We start from the raw sequence: 17,320 nt of genomic DNA, 5'->3' as shown, positions 1-17,320 counted from the left end.
GGAGGTCAGACCAGGGAAGTAATACTACCTGAAGGAGCTGCTGTGTAGTTCATGGGTTTTGTCGTTTCCTTTCTTCCTGCAACTCACTGCTTTTCACTACACACTTCACAGCTATTAGTTTGGATATTCTTCCTTTGTGCAGCAGCAGAAAAGGCACCTAAGTAAAGATGCCTGCCACAAAGCTACTAGAAACAACTATATGCAGATGTTTTTGTAGAATATGAATGCAGAAAATTCTCTCTCAAACACTATCATCCACCCTGAGACACTGTAACATAGAGGACTTCATTATGATGCTTAACTAATATAACAGTTACTTTATGGTAGTTGGAAAAACCCTGTTTTGACTGTAGCTTTGTGGCATTAGGCTTTAATTCAAGCCCCAAATTCTCCCTCAACCATGAATTTTTACTACTGACTTAGTTTGGGCTTGGTTGGTTAGTCTAAGCAATTTATGCTGTTAATCTTACTTTGAGAATTGCAATTCCCTTTCCTAGTAAAGCAAACACTAGGTATTTTCTAGTCAATTGTTTTTCTAGGCTGTTCTACAGAGAATACCACATGTTTGGTATTTTTTCATTATTTGGTCCACTTTTTCTCTTGGGTAATTGGAATACAGTGTTTGGCTGGAGACTTAACTTAGATTACTTTGTATTTCTGGTGAAAATTCCTGCCAACACAGTAGAAATACCAAGAAGAAAGTTTATGTCCACACACAGAAGTCCATGTCCTTCCACACAGTAGTTCCTTTCTAATGTACTGGGAGTGCATATTCCTCCTGTTATCACAGTCTAGGGTGGTGTGTGTGCCCAGCAAACATTTACAGCCATTAAATCATCACAAAGCTTCTCACTGCACATGCTGATATCACCCATAAAGGGATTTTCTTAAAATGTTCCCTTCTTGTTCTTTTTCCCTTCATTTTTTATTTTAAACCACAACACTTTCTGCAAAGTCAAACACTAGCATTTAAGAGTATTGGAATTAAGAAAGTGCAGCCTTAATGATAAATCTGTTGGAGCATTACTCTTGAAGGCCATTGAATCTCACAGGAAAATAGTGTAAAAAAACCTGAAGGATTATAATTATGTCATGACCCTATCCCTCTTTTCTTTAAACTTATGCTAGTCATGTTTCTCGTTATTCTTCATAAATAACTTGTAGTTTAGAACTGCAAAAAACTTAATTAAAAACCCAGGGTATCACTCTGCCAGCCTTTTCTGTCTAGCTATAGACCCTGCTTGTGAATAAAGCCCACTTCACTCCCATGTAAATGAACAGACAGGATCAATAATGAAACAGATCTTCCAGTTCAGATTTTAATAGAAATGAGAGGCAGACAGAAGATCTGAGCTGTACTTTTACTATCAGCTTCAATAAGCCAAAGTAGTATTTGAGGCCTTTTTCCTATGCTGCTCACACCTGAGGCACTGAATTCCCATTATCTTGTTTCTTCTTATATAGAATTAAGCAGCTCCAAAGCTTCTTTCTGTACCTGAAAGAAATAAATTTAACATAACAGTCCCAGGTAGTTACAGACTCATCCAGCAAAACTTCCCTCATAAGCACCCAAATGTTTCCCTGCAGCTGTGTAAATTCAGTATGGTCCTAGGACAAGTCATTTTTCTTCTGTAGTTTAAGATGCTCAATACTTGAAATGTGAATCAGAATAAATCACTTAAGCCAGTGTCTTCAGTGTTATTCACTTACTACACTTACTATAAATGAAGTTATTTGTGTTGAATACAGATACTAGTTCTTGATTTGCTGTAGTCCAATAGTTGCATGCAGGAAATTGTCCTGTCTACCTCTGACCATACCCAACCAACCTACACTTTTCAACACTCCAGCGAGCGACTAAGAAGTGAGACCATTTCTGAGGCTCTGTTTGCATGAGGTTTCTGGTTAAAATCTAGTAAAATCTGAATATGGTCTCTAACATTCATATTAGAACACCCCCCAACAACAAACTAAACTGTCACCCTGATTTTTAAGATTTTCTAAAGTCTTCTGAGTTTACATTCTTGTAGCAAACTTTCTCACACACTTTTTAAAAATAACTTATTGTTTTGCATTCCTTCATAGAGGCAGAGAAATTTGATGGACTGTTAGGTTGTTCAGGGTCGTTGGAGAGTGGCACTTTCACCCTCCAATCCACTGTCACCTCTGGAAAACTAAAAATGCTGGAGTCAGAAAATAAACTCCCCTTTTTTACCTTTACAACAGCAGCGGTAGGTGTCTTGCTTTCTTGTGTCCTATAGTGACACTGAACAGCAAAAAAATCTCAACACCCTTTCAACCCTCCTCAAACTACAAAAAAAACTCCAACCCAACAATGATAATGACAGCAAGCCATGCAGACGGTGTAAAGCCAGATACCTCTGCGTACCTCCAGTAACAAACATTCAGAAAACAGTTATGCTGAGACAAGAATTCAAATGTCTTTGCACATGCCAGTTTCCTACATAGTGGACTATCAAGTCTAGTTCCCAATGAATTTTGCATTTTACGCATTCACACAGAGAATGGAGAGAATGCCATCTTTCTCAGTATAGCAGCTCTGCACTCCTCTAAGAGATTAAGAAATAGATATCGGTACCAGGAGGCCACAAATACCTGAACCCGATCAGTGGTTTAACAACTTGGCTACTGCACAAAATTCACTCCTGACTATACTTTTTGAATGGTTCCTAAAGAAAGACAAGTTTTTGGGATCACTGGTTTCATGTGTGCCTCCAGCTACTGGTAACTGTCAGGAGAACTGACCAATTTCTTACACACCTGAGACCACTACTCCTTTAGGCTATTAAATTTCCTAAACATTTTGCAAGGCACTGGAGGAATGTAATACTTGTATTTCCACTCAAGGATGTTACTAAAGGAACTCACTTTTGGAAGAAACAGTCTGAGGCTTACTAGTGAGGGATTCTGTTGTGGTAGTGTTTTTTCTGAGGTGTGAAATGCACTTTGGACATTCAGTGTTGCATGGACATTCAGAATGTGCATCTCAACTGCAGCTTAATGCTAAATGAAATAGAGCTCAATCAACCATAAAAAAATCAAATGGAAATGAAGCTTTGTTAGTCCTGATGCTAACAGGATTGTTTTTAATAAATAACTGCAATTGCTTTGGTTTATACTGAATGTATTATCAGGTATGAACAAGTCTAATGGACTACCTCTCTTGAAGTACTTTGAATGTTTAGGTAGGAAGCAGATGCCTACCCTCCAAACCAAAATCCTTCTGCACAGTTTCAAAGGGTAATTAAGTGACTCATGACATCTAGCACTGTTGAAGATACATTACCTTATGCAGTCTTATTCAGATAATCTGAATCTCTCCCTAGGGGCCTGGGAAGGACTGCCATGTTGAGGTTTTGGTACATCTGGGGTTTTTTCTTCCTTATGTTCACATGACTGTGAGCTATTCCAAAATGTAATTCCTACCTTACCCATTTCAGGCATATAAAAGGTGATTCCATGTTCACATAGAAACAGGCTAGTGCAGGTGCCTACGTGAACCTCAGAAACACAGCTAAGGCTGGGTCCTTGTTAAATCTATGAACTACCATGAAGAAGAAAGGTAACAGTTCTCTGCTATGAATAAAACAGAGTATTTCCAACCATTATTTTCAGAGATGGCTAGTAACATACTAGAATTTTTTGGTGTTGATGTGATTCTGAATTAATGGTGCTGAACTACAAGTTGCCCTGAGTTAATTTTATATGCCATTTCAATGCCATGATATCATACATGTTGGATATGCTATGATTGTACGCTTACAGTTCTTAACTTCCTACCTGTTTGTCCTCCTCTGTCTGTGCAGGATACTCCTTTGCTTTGCTTAACCACAGAAGAGCCATCTTCTTATTGTTTAACTTCAAGTATGTTTTCCCCAAAAAGAGCAAATTTTTGCTGTAGAAATTTGGATCGGCTGCATAGAGACAGGAGAAAAGCTTTAGATGGGAATTAGCAGCATACTATACTTTGATAATTGTTTCAGAAAACATAGTTTGGCTTTGGATCAGAAGGAAGGAAATGTAAAACTTTCACTTGCTAGCTTTTTTTCTCATAAACAATTGTATTAGTTATCAGCTTGCTAGTTAGTACTAAACATACTACAAACTAAATGACACTAGATTCCTCACAAAGAGCAAAGCAGTGAGCTTAATGCATACCAGATTTGCTTTGCAGGTTTTGGGCTTTTCTGGACCTAGTAGGTACAACAGGCAATGCAACCAGCTTAGCAGGTATAGGCAAGTGGAAGTAGGGCACATACAGATATCAGCTTAATTTTTGCTGCACAGAATAAAGCAAAACTATTTGCATCCACAGTGAACATCTTTTAAGGAGAGATTTAAACCTTGCTTTTATAAAGCATAATTCATTATTAAAGACTAATCTTGTCTGCTGCTCATAATTATAGTACAGGCTTTCTCTACTGCTGGATTTAAGGTCAGGTTTCAAAACATATGGACGTGTTTTGGAGGCAAATTTTGAGATGAAGTTCACTGTTCCAGTTCACAGCTGCATTACTTGACACTTCGGAAGACACACTATGAGCCTTTCCTCTAATCTTCAATAATTTAACTATGTACAAATCTTTCACAGAACACTGTCTTGTTTTCCTTTATCTTTCAGATAGTGAGTTTTGTTTATGGCTTCACTCCTGGTAAAATAACATGTTCATATTTTATTTTATCTCGTGTACAGTTTAACTGTCAGATTGGCATAATACCTTCTGAAATAATAAAAAGTCTGCTTTTTCTGTCTTCTATTCAGAATACAGAGGACTTTTGAACTCTAAGAAAATTCTGAAAAAGTAACACAGAATTCCCTTTTTAAATTTCTTCTGCCTCCCTGCACTCCTGTTGGAATTCCTTAGGGAAGAGTACTTCATTCTCAGGAAGGTACAAATTTCACTTTAGTACTTCCTCTTAAAAAATCTTCACATTCCACTGATGTATACTAGGTGTGTAACATACTTTAGTAAGTGTGTAACATACTTTTAAGTATCTCTGATAAAATGTTCCAATGTAACAGCTCAATGCACAGTGACTGGCACACTACATTTATCAGCTGATCATATGCTACTGTTTTGGGTTTAGTGGCTACAGTTACTAAGGTAAGTTGGAGGTTTACTGCAAGTCATCAATTCTAAAAGATATTTTTCAGTCAAAACAAGCCACAAGTCTTACCTTCTTCTGCCATGTGGAAGTAGCGAAGAGCCTGTAAAATACAAAGTTGTTTTCTTTAAAGTGGAGAATAAACACAATAGTCAAACTAAAGTCTTATGCACATACCTGAAGGAGTTCCTGTCCCTGATCTTATTTTTATTAATTCAGCATGCTACTGATGTACCATTAGATTTGACATAATCTCAAAAGAACTAGTACTTACCCAACTATCCCCCTACCACTTCTTCTTTAAGTGTAGTACCTCCTATTTTTTACTACCAAATTGGATTGTGTTTTTCCAATTCAACTTGTCGAGATAAATTTTGAATTTTGTTTGTACTATCCAGCACATTTGCAGTTTTTCCCATCCGTTTCTCATGTATAAATTTAATAGATAAAACAAATCTTATGATTTGGGTCATTAATAAATATTTGAGAGAGAACTGACTCCCACAGAGCACCAGCTAGTAGCCTCTTACATGAGGATAAACATCTATGATACCCACACATTTTCAGTAAGTTTCCCATCAAGCACATATCCAATTTCATCCATCCCTACATCTTCTTAATGGAGTAGGGGGAGGGGAAAAGCTCTCACAGAACTTGAAAGTATGGATGTATCTATAAATCAGATTTTGTACTTCATCTGCAGAAATCTTACCAGTACAAGTTTGCTTCTTCTGTGAGTTTAAGTGCTACAGAACTGAATGTTGGGACTGGCATCATTCTGGCAGTATTTTAAATTCTGGCTGACACTTAGTATTCTTCTGAAAGTGTTTTTTCAGCAAAACTTACAAACTTGACATTCCATTTAAGAGTTTTATTCTTTTTCAAACAGCTCTTAAATTGCTTTCTGTGCAACAGCAAGCAGCCTGCCCCCCTCCACTTTAATAGAACAAAACAGTTATTGGTTGCTCTAAACAAACAAACATTAAAACAGCTGCACCAAACTTTTATATTATCAATTTAATTGTCAAGCTTCTATTTATGTACAAGTGTTTAAATAAGATGCACACTGGTTTAGACACATACAGTTTTAGACATGCAACTTTAAAGGATAAACATCTGGATAGTATGTCTTAGGGTGTACAACAGCCAGAATCTTTATAGAAAAGAGGAACAAAAGTACTTTTAACTGAAAAACCCACATCATATGTAGCCAGAGAATTAAAGGGTATTTGTTCATCTTAAGTAATAAAGTGAGCTGTTGCCTTTTGCATTTCATATAAGGGGACAAAGAATATGTACATGGCATAACACCACCATATAAATCAGCACTGGACTAGTGCAGTTATCTGCAACAGAGCACAACAGTAATTACAAGCTAAGTTACATATAGTTTATTATTTTCTCATGCAAAAACTACCAAAATAATTTACACTACTCTGTGTGTCCTACATCTGAAGAAAATGAAAGATTTTTATGTTTTTAGATACCTCTCACTCTCATGTTCTCATGTTATTATTGACAGTTGTAAACTCACTACTCCATGCTTATTCCATAATCAGAGGTCAGCTTTGTCAGGAAAATAAGTAAAAAGTGTATCATCAACTTTGTGGTGGTGGGGGGGGGTGGAATAACAATCTGTGAAATATTTTCATACTGTACCTCTTGAAATGTGGAGGTTGGTGGTGTGGCAAACAGTGTTGCAGCTATTTTTCTTTGGTACCATGGCATCTCAGCAAAAGAGTAACACCTGAAGGAAAAAGAAACATTTAGATGTACACTTCACATTTCTCTTGTTTTTGAGCAACATCAGAATTGTTGTTGGACATAAAATCTGGATGTCCTAATTGTTGATTCCAAGAGTCAAAACTGCAGACATGCTGCAAGTTTTATAAGCATGTTCTTACAGCTGTAAACAAAAATAGCAAGATGTCTGAAGCTGCTGCTAAAGAAGTTTTGGTGTGTGTTTTACTGGGAACTAACTACATTAGCTAAAACTGGGACAATTACTAAGCAGGAGACAGATTTTGAGCTTGAATGATTTTTATGATTTATGTGTATTTTTTTTAATGTATTTGCAAAAGCAACATAACTGAGTAATGTCATTGCCTTACCTCAACACTACTTTGCTTTTCTCAATTTATTAATATAAAGTAGATCTGCAGTACATTCCTGAGACTCTGATCTACAAGAATGAAAATAAATTCAAGAATCAAACCACTGTGCTCTAGGCTAAGCCAAGCTATGCTTGTTTTCTATCTACTAAATAACACAGATAATCTATCAGTCACTTATCTTATTGGCGCTGGAAGGATTAAACATTTTTACTGAAGCATTTCAAGTGCACAGAACATTCTGGGTGCAAACATTAAACAATGATAGTCACTTTAGCAGCCTCCCACAATGAGATTGTTATTCACTGTGTAAAATAGAGCATTCTAGAGGACATGAAAAATTAGTAACTGTAAACGTTTGGAGGAGAGGCAGTAAAGACATGGAATACACATCCAGAGTTGAAATTGTGTCATTAGATAGATGTGCCTTATCAGAAAGAGATTCAGTCCAGGACAGATTAGAAAGAGCAAAGATAACTGGCTGATACTAAATGCCAGTTTCAGATCAAGATGGCTCTGGAACAGTAATGAGCACATTTAAATATACAATGTGGGAATATTTTAGAGCCAAAAACAGTATTAATCTAACATTTCTCATCATCTTTTCTAATTTTCCTTTGGAACAATGTCTAAAGTGCTTCCCAGAGCAAGCTTCCTATCTCAAAATGGACTTTGAGGCTTAGTCAATTGGTGGAATATACTTCTGCTTAAAACTCTGGACTATTGCAATTGTTAGATCATGTGGGAATGAACGATAGATGCTTAAGTTTCTGAACTACTAAAAAACTCTGGAGCAGTAGATTATTGTTTTCTTTAATACTTAGGATCCAAAAAAAAAAACCATAGAAAAATTGACTGTGGGTTTCAGTATTTTCTTAAGCTGAAAATACATTGCCTTTCTTTATTTTTAATCTCTCAATCTTACAATAGAGATCTCTGGTAAAACTATGTAATTAAGATCTTTGGTCTTTTTCGGACAAATAACTAAAAGTCCTGTCTGGAGTCTCAGTAAGACATAAATGATATTGCTTTCCATCACACCAGTTGCCTAGAATACCCTGGATAGTATGGAAAGTTCTATTTCCAGTCCATTTGCCTGCTATGTAACAGTAATTCTTAGTATAATTTTCACTGAGCAGTAAATTCAATTTCAATTATTTTTGGTTAATACATATACAGTTATAAGCTCCCTTTATTTAATGTAATTTTTAAAATACTGTATCTGGACAGATAGTAACAGAAATATTTTAGGAATACATCTCAATTTTTGTAGCTTTTCAGAGATATTATTAAATTACAGCCATCACTGAAATTCAATGTAAAGTCGGTGCTGAGTTTTGACTCCATTCATACTCCAGAAGAAAATGAGCTACCACTTACTATCACTGATGCCCACTATAGATTCTGTGAAGCAAACTTAACATCTGCAAAAGGAGTTTTTAATAGTGACATACAAATAAACTAAATGAACAATTATTTTTCATCTTTTTCAACTGCATAATAATTAATAGCTAGACTTTTTCAAGGCATGACATCCTATATCTGTTCAATATGTTTTCATTCTTGCATCAAATACAAGTACATTTTAAATTATTCCAAGCAGTTCTGTAATTCATGCCAGTTATTTTATACTCTTGCATTTTTCTGTGCCATGTGCTAACTTTAGATTGAAAATACATCTTACCAAATTCCTATGAGATGGATTGTTGTAGCATCTTTTGGATTCAGTTCAATGGCTCTCTGGTGCGAGGAGAAAAAAAACAACACGATATGTAAAGAAGTTGTTCTGACACATTGATTAAAATACATTTAAAAACAGACTTGTTATCATACTGTTAATTAAACCAGACTGTGGTGTGTAGAATTTCAAGGCAACACACTGTGTATTCAGTGCACAACTTAATCAGCTCACCTCAAAAAATCTGATGACACTGACAGATGTCTAAACACATCTCTTTAGTAGGTTATTAAAAATTGCATTTGAGACTTGGCATGTTCAGGTTTTGATATAATCTCTGGTGATATAAAATAAGTGGTTCTTTATCTTCTCCAGTATTTATCCTTTACTCTTATATAATCCACAGTTAAAAGGACAGCCACACTGCCATTTCTCAATATGACAATTACAACTGATCTAGTCCTAAAGAGATTTCTAAAGCACTTTAGGTGTTTCAAGACTCCCTTCTAAAGTGACTTAGAGAGAGTTTGTATTCCTTGTTTCTGGGGCAGTTCTGGAGCATATGTCATAGTAACCCAAAAAACAAAGTGCTACTAGGAAGTCTGAATACAAGTATGCTTTCAATATTTCACCAAAAATTAGTTACCAGCTGTCACACAATCTACATACTGGACACATTAATCTTGTCATATGCAAAAAACTGCATTACCTGGAAATGCTCTTTGATGATAATAGCATTTCCAATTTTAGTCTTGATTCCTTCATAGTCTCCAACATCACTGAGGCAAATTCCATACCACTGTAATACAAATAAAAAAATAAAAACATTTAATACAGCACTATATTCATGGTTCATTTAAAAAAACTTGCAACTAGAACAGCTGCCACCACCACAAACAACAATAAGTATGTGTTGTGAACAGCTCAATCAACATCAGAGCAAGCTGCTGGTCTGCATGTGTAAAGGGAATCAATGTCCTCTCCTGACCCAAGATACCAAAGCAAGTGATTACATTGTGCTGCCTCTTTGCCTGTGAGAAAAGTAGCACCAAAAAAACAACAACAAAAAAAAAAAACAACAACAACAACAACCAAAAAAAAAAAAACAAAAAAAAAAACAAAAAAAAAAAAAAAAAACAACAAAAAAAACCCCCAAAAAAAAACACCACCAAAAAAAAAAAAAAAGGGGCAGAATGCAGCCAGGGCCTGAAATATTTCCAGTGAAACCCTACAGAGCCCAGAAGAGGCACACTGAATGTGGAAGGTACAACATTTTTAAGGTTACATCAGGGCAGGAGGAGCTGATTACATCAGCTGTTACCACCCTGATCAGTACCTTCTTTCCATGGTCCTGCACACACTGAATGTTTCTGCTTCCCCAGAGGAAGTCTGAACTCAGGTCTTCCAAAAACTTTAGGAAGAACTAGAAGTCTCATTCATTCTTAACTGAAAAGTTAAATTATGCTGAAGTCTCCTAAAGCAGCACAATGACATTTGTTCTGTTTTCTGTAAGTAAAAATCGACAAATAATATTTCAGTTTTTTTCCATGGCTCACCTTGTGTGCTGCAAAATTTGATTCATTTTTTTCAAGTGCCTTTTTTGCATACTCAAGGGAGTCATATGTCAGTTTTTTCTTTTCCTCTGCAGAAGTACTACCAAGCTGAGCCAGATCCCGTGATGACCGTGCCAGCCGCCATAACAACTCTGCATCATCACTGGTTAGGAACAGAAACACTGATGTTTTAAAGCAATCAGGGAAACAAAGCAAAAAATGAGTCTTTTAAAGTGTATCTCAAGTGGGTGACAGGACAACAGTGAATCATCTGTCATGCTATGCTACATACAACTCCAAGGTAGCAAACAGCAAATGAAAGCCCACTATTGTAGAATGTCTGACCATACCTTCGTTCTGCCATTCTGGTCTGCAAAGCAAACATTTGCAGGAAAGCTTTTTATTTCCTCATAGAGATTTAAGAAACCCCAATGGTACAACTCAAAACACCAGAAAGAAAAGGAAGGCTACTCTCAGCTAGATGTTATTTCTTCCAGCACTCTGCTAATTTGTATTGATGTTTACTTGGAATACTTAAATTATTATGTGTTTTTTTCCCCTTCTAATTGTACTTAAATTATTAAATTCTTCCTAGAAAAACAGTGAAAAAGCCACAGATTAGCAATACCACCAGCACATAAACTCGTACATTTATGTATTTATTTGTATCACTTTACCACATGGTGTATTGTAGGTTACAGTCCATTTAGTTTCATTTTGTTAACACACCGCTTTGGAACTCTGCTTACAGTTTGTTATACTTTAGATAGCTACCACTGGCTTACTAATTTAATAGAGACTTCAGAATCTTTTAGAATTTTGCACTGTATTCTAAGGGATTCTTAGAGTAATAAAACAATCACTACTGAAAATCTTAAGGGTGAACCCTCACCTTCTACAACTATCAGTTCTATCTTTCTTCGTTCATTTTTCCATTAGAAGGAAAAAGATGACAAGTCCTTATTTCCTACTTTTATAAGGGTAAAAAATAGGTTCTCTAGCATTCCACAGTGAGAATATTAGTTGAAAAATTGATACAGAAGAGCAGAGAAAAGAAGCCACAGTAATGTCTCAAGGCAATGAAGTACCTGTTTTTATGCTGAACCAGCAACCGATACAGCTTTTCAGTTTCTCCACTCCCATACAGGTAGTCTGCTTGTTCTATCACATCTTCCACTTATGAAGGAATTAAAATTGTAGGAACAGAAGAACAACTGATAGTTAATTAAGACATTATCACCAAATCATTTTAGAGCAAGACAACCTAGCTGAAAATGATGTAGCTCAATTTTAGGCCATCATTTCAAACTTAGAAGCACAGCAGGATTGAATAAGCAGCATGTACAATGCACAATGAGGATGACAATCGGTGTCTCTCCAGTGAGACTACAACAGCTTTCAGCAAGACAGCTTTGGCTGCTGGACAGATTTAACATCCCAAGGTCTCTTTCTCAGTGCATCACGCTACTAGAAATAAGTTATTTTTTAACTTGTGAAAATGACAGAAAAGAAAAAAATATATGGAAAATGGATGAGGAGAGCAAGTACAGTACAGAGTTAAGAGTAACAAATCCCCTTCATTAGTATATGTAGAGAATTTAAATCTTACAGTAACAATTAAAAAAACCCTCAACTTGAAAAAAAATCCTTCATTCTCAATATGGTTCCACAGTTTTGCCAGAACATGACTGCAGTTTGAGTAGGTACCATTATCTACTCACAAGTTTGAGTGGGTTCCATTATCTACTCACAATTATAATAATAAAAAAACTTACATATTCTTCCACAGTTTTGCCAGAACATGCAGTTTGAGTGGGTTCCATTATTTACCCACAAACCAAAACATTGCTTAAAGGTTTTCTGACTGAAATCCTTAGGATTTTCCCAAATACAACCCCCAAAAAATTACAATTAATCTACCAAAACTCCTGTATGTTCAAGATATTAATAGCAAAAATAATTTTGAAAATCAGAATTGGCTTTCCAGAGTATCAATTTATTAACCAAGTACCATTATTTTTATGATACTTTCTTTTTCTAGAAAATACTCTGAAACACAATAGTGGTAGGGAATATAATTTCCAGAACTGGATGAATATAATAATATATAAATAAATATAGTACTTGGAACAGCATACAGGAAACAGAACTATCAAACACCACACTAGAGAGGATTATAGCATGAAAAAAGATAGAATTAGATGGAAAAATCCCCAAAGGGAAGCAGATGTAATTTTGTTGACATATATAACTGTACAGGAGAAGAACAAACTTCAAGTTTACTCTTCTGCCAACAGTAAAGCATTGAAAAAATATCTTTTAAGTCAAAAGCCTTGTCTTATTTTTTACAGACATTTTATTTATGCTTATTGTCTCTTTGGTCCTGTGTCCATGATCAAATTTAGAAGTCAAAACATAAGCTCTGACCCCTTTCATAAAAATTAATCATGTTTATAAGGGTTCCTTTTCCAAGTTACCTATCAAATACGGTAACCACATTTAAAGTCAGCATAGTTTGCTTTAAAGAAAAACACTGAAGGCTACTGAACACAAAAGCCTCTTCAGCTCAAAAAGACACTAGAATATGAATCAGTGCATTCTGGATAATTTTTAACCTTGCTGTCTCTACATACCTTCTTTCAACCCTTTCAAAGATAAGATAATGGTCTACATGGACTTTGAATTTTAGTGTCCAAAAGAAGCTTCATAGTACATCTTCAGTATGATCTTCACTAAACAGTCAAGTTTGCTTGCTGACCTGAGCATTAATTACTAACATAGCTAATGACCAAATGCTCAGAACGCAAAACTTCTGAATGTATTTCCCACAAGGTGTTTTATGCAAATTATTATACTTTTATTACTTTAGAGTATTTTTCAGGTATTTCTATTTTGCCCTTGTTTTTACCATATTTATTACATGTCTTGTATACAAAGCCCATTAGCACTGATTTTCTTGGCAATGTAAATGTCAGATTCACGTGTGAGCATTGAGAAGACCAACTAAGCAGTGTAATTTATGCTCCTCATGAGAAATGAAGAATTCTTTATTCCTCATTATTATTATTTCTTAATTGTGTGGAATAGCTATTTCAAATCTACTCACTGATACTCCTGCACATGAAACAGCTCCTTATCCATTCAAAAATTTATTATCTGAATTTTTCTTTCTATCTGCATAAACATCTAAGACACAGAGAAACAGGTTATCTGTCTTTTTAAGACACAGAGAAACAGGTTACCTGAACTGGCTACTACCTCAACTATGAAGTGAGCATACATCCAGTTTGGGCTCGTTCTTTCAGTCAGGCTTACTCTGAAATTCCTTATGTAGGCAGACAAGTTTTAAGTCTGCAACAATATCCCCTTTTAAGATATTGTTACTGTCCTTCCCATAGTGAGACTATTCTTACTCAACGGATACAAAAAAACATTTTACCACTTGTTAAATTGTTTTTTAGTAGGTAAAGCAAGGCTTTGCTTCTCACTTTTTAGTGTTACAGAAATAGTAGACATTTCTCAATTTTATATGAAGCGTTATCGTGGTGTTGCACAACTAGATTAAACAGAAATCACAGCGTGTTTATACTGAAAACCTGAACTAGCTAAAATTTCTAGAAATAGATTAAGTTTTGGTCTGCATTTCTAAAAGATCCGTTTCTTTCAGTAAGATTGGGCAACAAATTAGTTATTATGCACCTTGTGCATGTGTTCTATCCCTGACAGGATGAGCTACTAATCTGCTTTCAGTTCTATCTGAAATAATCACTTGTTGAAGTGATATCACATCACCCATAACCAATTCAAAAGTGTCCTATCAAAAATGACACTGCATGCAGTCCTAATGGAAAAAATCAAAAGCATTACACTATCTTCCTCTGTAATTCTGGTACTAAAAATTTTAAGTATCACATCAGAACAAGCAAAATACTTCAAAATTTGAAAATATTACCTTTGAAACTTGCATGAACCTCAGCAAAGCCAGAAATCACCTTGTGAGCTTCATAAACCAAAAGTGACCCTGTTGAAAGCACAACTCCTCTCTGAAGGCTTTTTCTAAGCACCTGTGTAGGATCATAAGTATTAATGAACATTATCACTCCGAGTTTAAAAAGGTTTTTCTTGTCTGCATCGTCTGTATGTTATGTTTCACATTCTGAGCAAAAAAAAAGACTTTAAAATGTTAAAAAATCCTTGTAAGACAAAATGCCACTTCATCAAGCGAGTATTTGAAGTATATTCAACAGAAGCTCACGATTACACCTGAAAACACGAAGAGAGCACTAGACTGGACATAAACCGAAAGTACGGAGCAAACACAAGGTTTGAAGCAAAGACCAAATGCGTGCTGCTGAAACGAGCCCAGGGCTCAGTTTCGCACCAACAAACCAGTCCTTCACTGCGCCCGCGGTGCCGGAGCCCCCGCCCGCCTCCCGCAAGCCGGCGGGGCGGCTCCGCAGGGCGAGCGGCCCCACACGCCGCGGGAGCCGGCGTGAATTCGGGTGGAAGAGGCCTCCGAGATCACCCAGCCCAAGCCAGGACCGAACCCCACCCTGTCAAACACGGCACGGCACTAGGCGCCACATCCAGCCTTCCCTCAAACACCTCCAGGCTCGCTGGCGCCCCATCCCCCGGGCAGCGCACTCCAGGCAGTCCCTGGAAGCGGCCGCGCTCCCGGAGAGAGCGGCACCCTGGCTACCTGAGTCCCGGGCCGGGCCCGGCCGCGGGGGCCGCCCACGGCCTCTCGCCGGAGCGCTGTCCGCAGGCCGGCGGGGCCGCGGCGGAACGGCGCCGCCAGCGCCGCCAAGAGCGCCGCCATCGCCGCCGCCAGCACCGCCCCTCGCCTGCGGAGGAGCCGCTCCGCCCCGCGGCCCGGCCCGGGCTCGGGGGCACACAAGGGCGAGGGCCGCCCGCCCGCCCGGGCAGCGCGCCGCGCCGAGCCGCGGGCCGGCCATTGGCGCGCCCTGAGCCACGGCGGGCCGAGCGGCCGCGCCGCGCCGGGCCGGGCCGGGCCGGGGGCGCGCACGGAGCTGTGCGCCTGCGCCCGGGCGGGGCGGGCCCGGCTGCGCGGGCGGGGCCGCCGCGGGTCGGGGTCCGGAGCCGCCGCGCTGCAGGTGAGGGCGCGGGCCGGCCGGGCCGCAGGGGCCGCCGTGTCCCGCGGGGTTTGAGCTCCCGGCCCCTCTGCCTCGTCCAGTGGGACCCGTGCGGGGCTGGGGCGGCGGGGCAGGGCTCCGGAAGGCCGCTGTCCTGGCCCTTCCTCGCGTGAAACGCCCCGCAGGTGCGGCCTCGCTTCCTGCGGGGGGACGCGGGGCGCGCTGCCCCCTGCGGCTGCTGCGGGGGTCGAGGAGTCGGTGCCCATCCGCTGTCCCGAAGGGGTGGAACTCGGTGAAGTTAAAGCTGTAGGCCTGAAGGTTTGAGTCCGTAGTGCCCGTCTCTGTGGCGGTGTAAACGCCGCTCTGAAAAGCGCCCTTAGCTCTGGGAGAGGAGGCTTTCGAGAGTCAGCATGGTTCCTGAAAACCGCACGCTGTTCTTTCTGGGCTGCTGCTTGCGTGGGTGGCTGTTTTCTTTCTTCACTCTAGTTGCATAATATATACACAAGACAAATCTTAGGTAATGTTCATGTTGTCATAACTTACTCTTCCACTAGGGAAAAGTTTTAAAATGTGAAATTTCTTCACTTTTGCTTACATGCTCCTATCTTCAAAGTACATTAAGTATCCTGAAAGTAATTTGTATTGCCCTGCTTGTTTGGTAAAAGTAAATACAGTCAAACTTAATCCCAGCTATTTTTTTTTTTTTCAGTTGGAGCTTTAAATTTTAATTTTATATGTGTATACTCACAGAGGAAAGATTTTTTGAAGTGCATGCAGAATACCAAAAAACACTTGAAGGAAAAAGTAGGAAAGATGTTAAAGGAGTATGAGTCAGAGGTCCTTTGGTTTATCTGTTGTGGTGTTACGAAGAATGCAGTGTTTTTGCCACAAGTATGTTTATGCTAAATGTCTTAAAACTAAACTATACAGATTCATTGGAGATAACTATTAGACTAATTTCAGTTCAGGTAACAAAAGCAAAAAGCTATTTCTGGTAGGCTGAATAACTAAGCTATTATTAAATGTTATCCAGAAAGCCAAGGTAGCAGAATTGTTACCACAGTGTTCATACAGTCTTGTTTTATGCCAAATTTTTCTCCAGAATTGAATGCTAAAGGGAAGCCATAGTGTTAGGGGTAATAAAACTAAAATCTCAACTGTACAATATCTGGGATGGAATTTAATTTTTTTAGGAGCAAATGCTGTCATTGCATGGTTTCCTAAATGAAATACCTTCAGGGACAAAGTTAGGAAGTAAGATACCTTCTGTTCCTTCCTGTTTATTTTCCTGTGAAAGTCAGGATGCTCTTCCTACATAAGTAATATATGATTAACTTAATATTTGTACATATTAGTTCCTTTTAAACCCAAGAATATTACTTCTGTTCACAGATCAGTTAGGCAAAGATTAATACTGGCCCCTCCTAGCATTACATTTGAAGGTGTGGTATGGCTTGTGCAAGCAAGCAGGCAGGAAGTAGAATTATGTTTTGGTTTTTTTTACAGTCTTATAGGTCTTTTCCATCAACTCTGTTTCTATTTGATTTATTTGGTTTATCTTTAATATTGCTTTGGATGACATACTTTTGCTCAAACATTTTGAAAGGGCATTATTGAGTGTCTGAAGGATATATGAACGGAGGAATTTTAGGGGCTTGGTTGCTGGATCCAAACTTCTGTTTAAAGGATAGTCTTTGCTGATTTGAATCGTACTTTGTTCTCTAATTGGAGGACTGTATCCTTTAGATCCATTCCAAC

General features: G+C 38.2%; 2 protein-coding genes across 2 annotated transcripts in view; one reads left to right on the top strand and one right to left on the bottom strand.

Moving 5' to 3' along the window:
• Positions 1-1,305: 1,305 nt before the first annotated feature.
• Positions 1,306-15,288, bottom strand: RMDN1 (regulator of microtubule dynamics 1). The gene is made up of 10 exons (XM_077783007.1): positions 15,169-15,288; positions 14,422-14,533; positions 11,558-11,645; positions 10,473-10,632; positions 9,626-9,715; positions 8,923-8,978; positions 6,787-6,874; positions 5,200-5,230; positions 3,802-3,935; positions 1,306-1,495 (listed from the first exon to the last, which is right to left on the bottom strand). The coding sequence occupies exons 1-10, from the start codon at positions 15,286-15,288 to the stop codon at positions 1,457-1,459; spliced, it is 918 nt and encodes a 305-aa protein (XP_077639133.1). The 3' UTR covers positions 1,306-1,456.
• A 225-nt stretch (positions 15,289-15,513) lies between these two features.
• The window catches only part of CPNE3 (copine 3), a 28,800-nt gene continuing 26,993 nt past the window's right edge, over positions 15,514-17,320 (top strand). The window contains exon 1 of the mRNA XM_077782983.1: positions 15,514-15,583. The gene's annotated coding sequence lies outside the window, so the exon portion shown is untranslated. The remainder of the gene's footprint in view (positions 15,584-17,320) is intronic.

The sequence above is a fragment of the Lonchura striata genome, chromosome 1 (assembly GCF_046129695.1).
Source record: "Lonchura striata isolate bLonStr1 chromosome 1, bLonStr1.mat, whole genome shotgun sequence".
Taxonomy (NCBI): domain Eukaryota; kingdom Metazoa; phylum Chordata; class Aves; order Passeriformes; family Estrildidae; genus Lonchura; species Lonchura striata.
Note: the sequence above shows the minus strand (reverse complement) of the source record. Positions and strands in the feature narration are given on the sequence as shown.

Excerpts from the sequence above, each read along its gene's own strand:
- RMDN1 (XM_077783007.1), bottom strand. The coding sequence starts at position 15,288 with ATGGCGGCGCTCTTGGCGGCGCTGGCGGCGCCGTTCCGCCGCGGCCCC. Across the intron at positions 11,646-14,421 it reads GGTTCATGCAAGTTTCAAAG|TGGAAGATGTGATAGAACAA; the intron begins GTAATATTTTCA and ends TTCCTTCATAAG. Across the intron at positions 8,979-9,625 it reads TCATCAAAGAGCATTTCCAG|AGAGCCATTGAACTGAATCC; the intron begins GTAATGCAGTTT and ends TCCTCGCACCAG.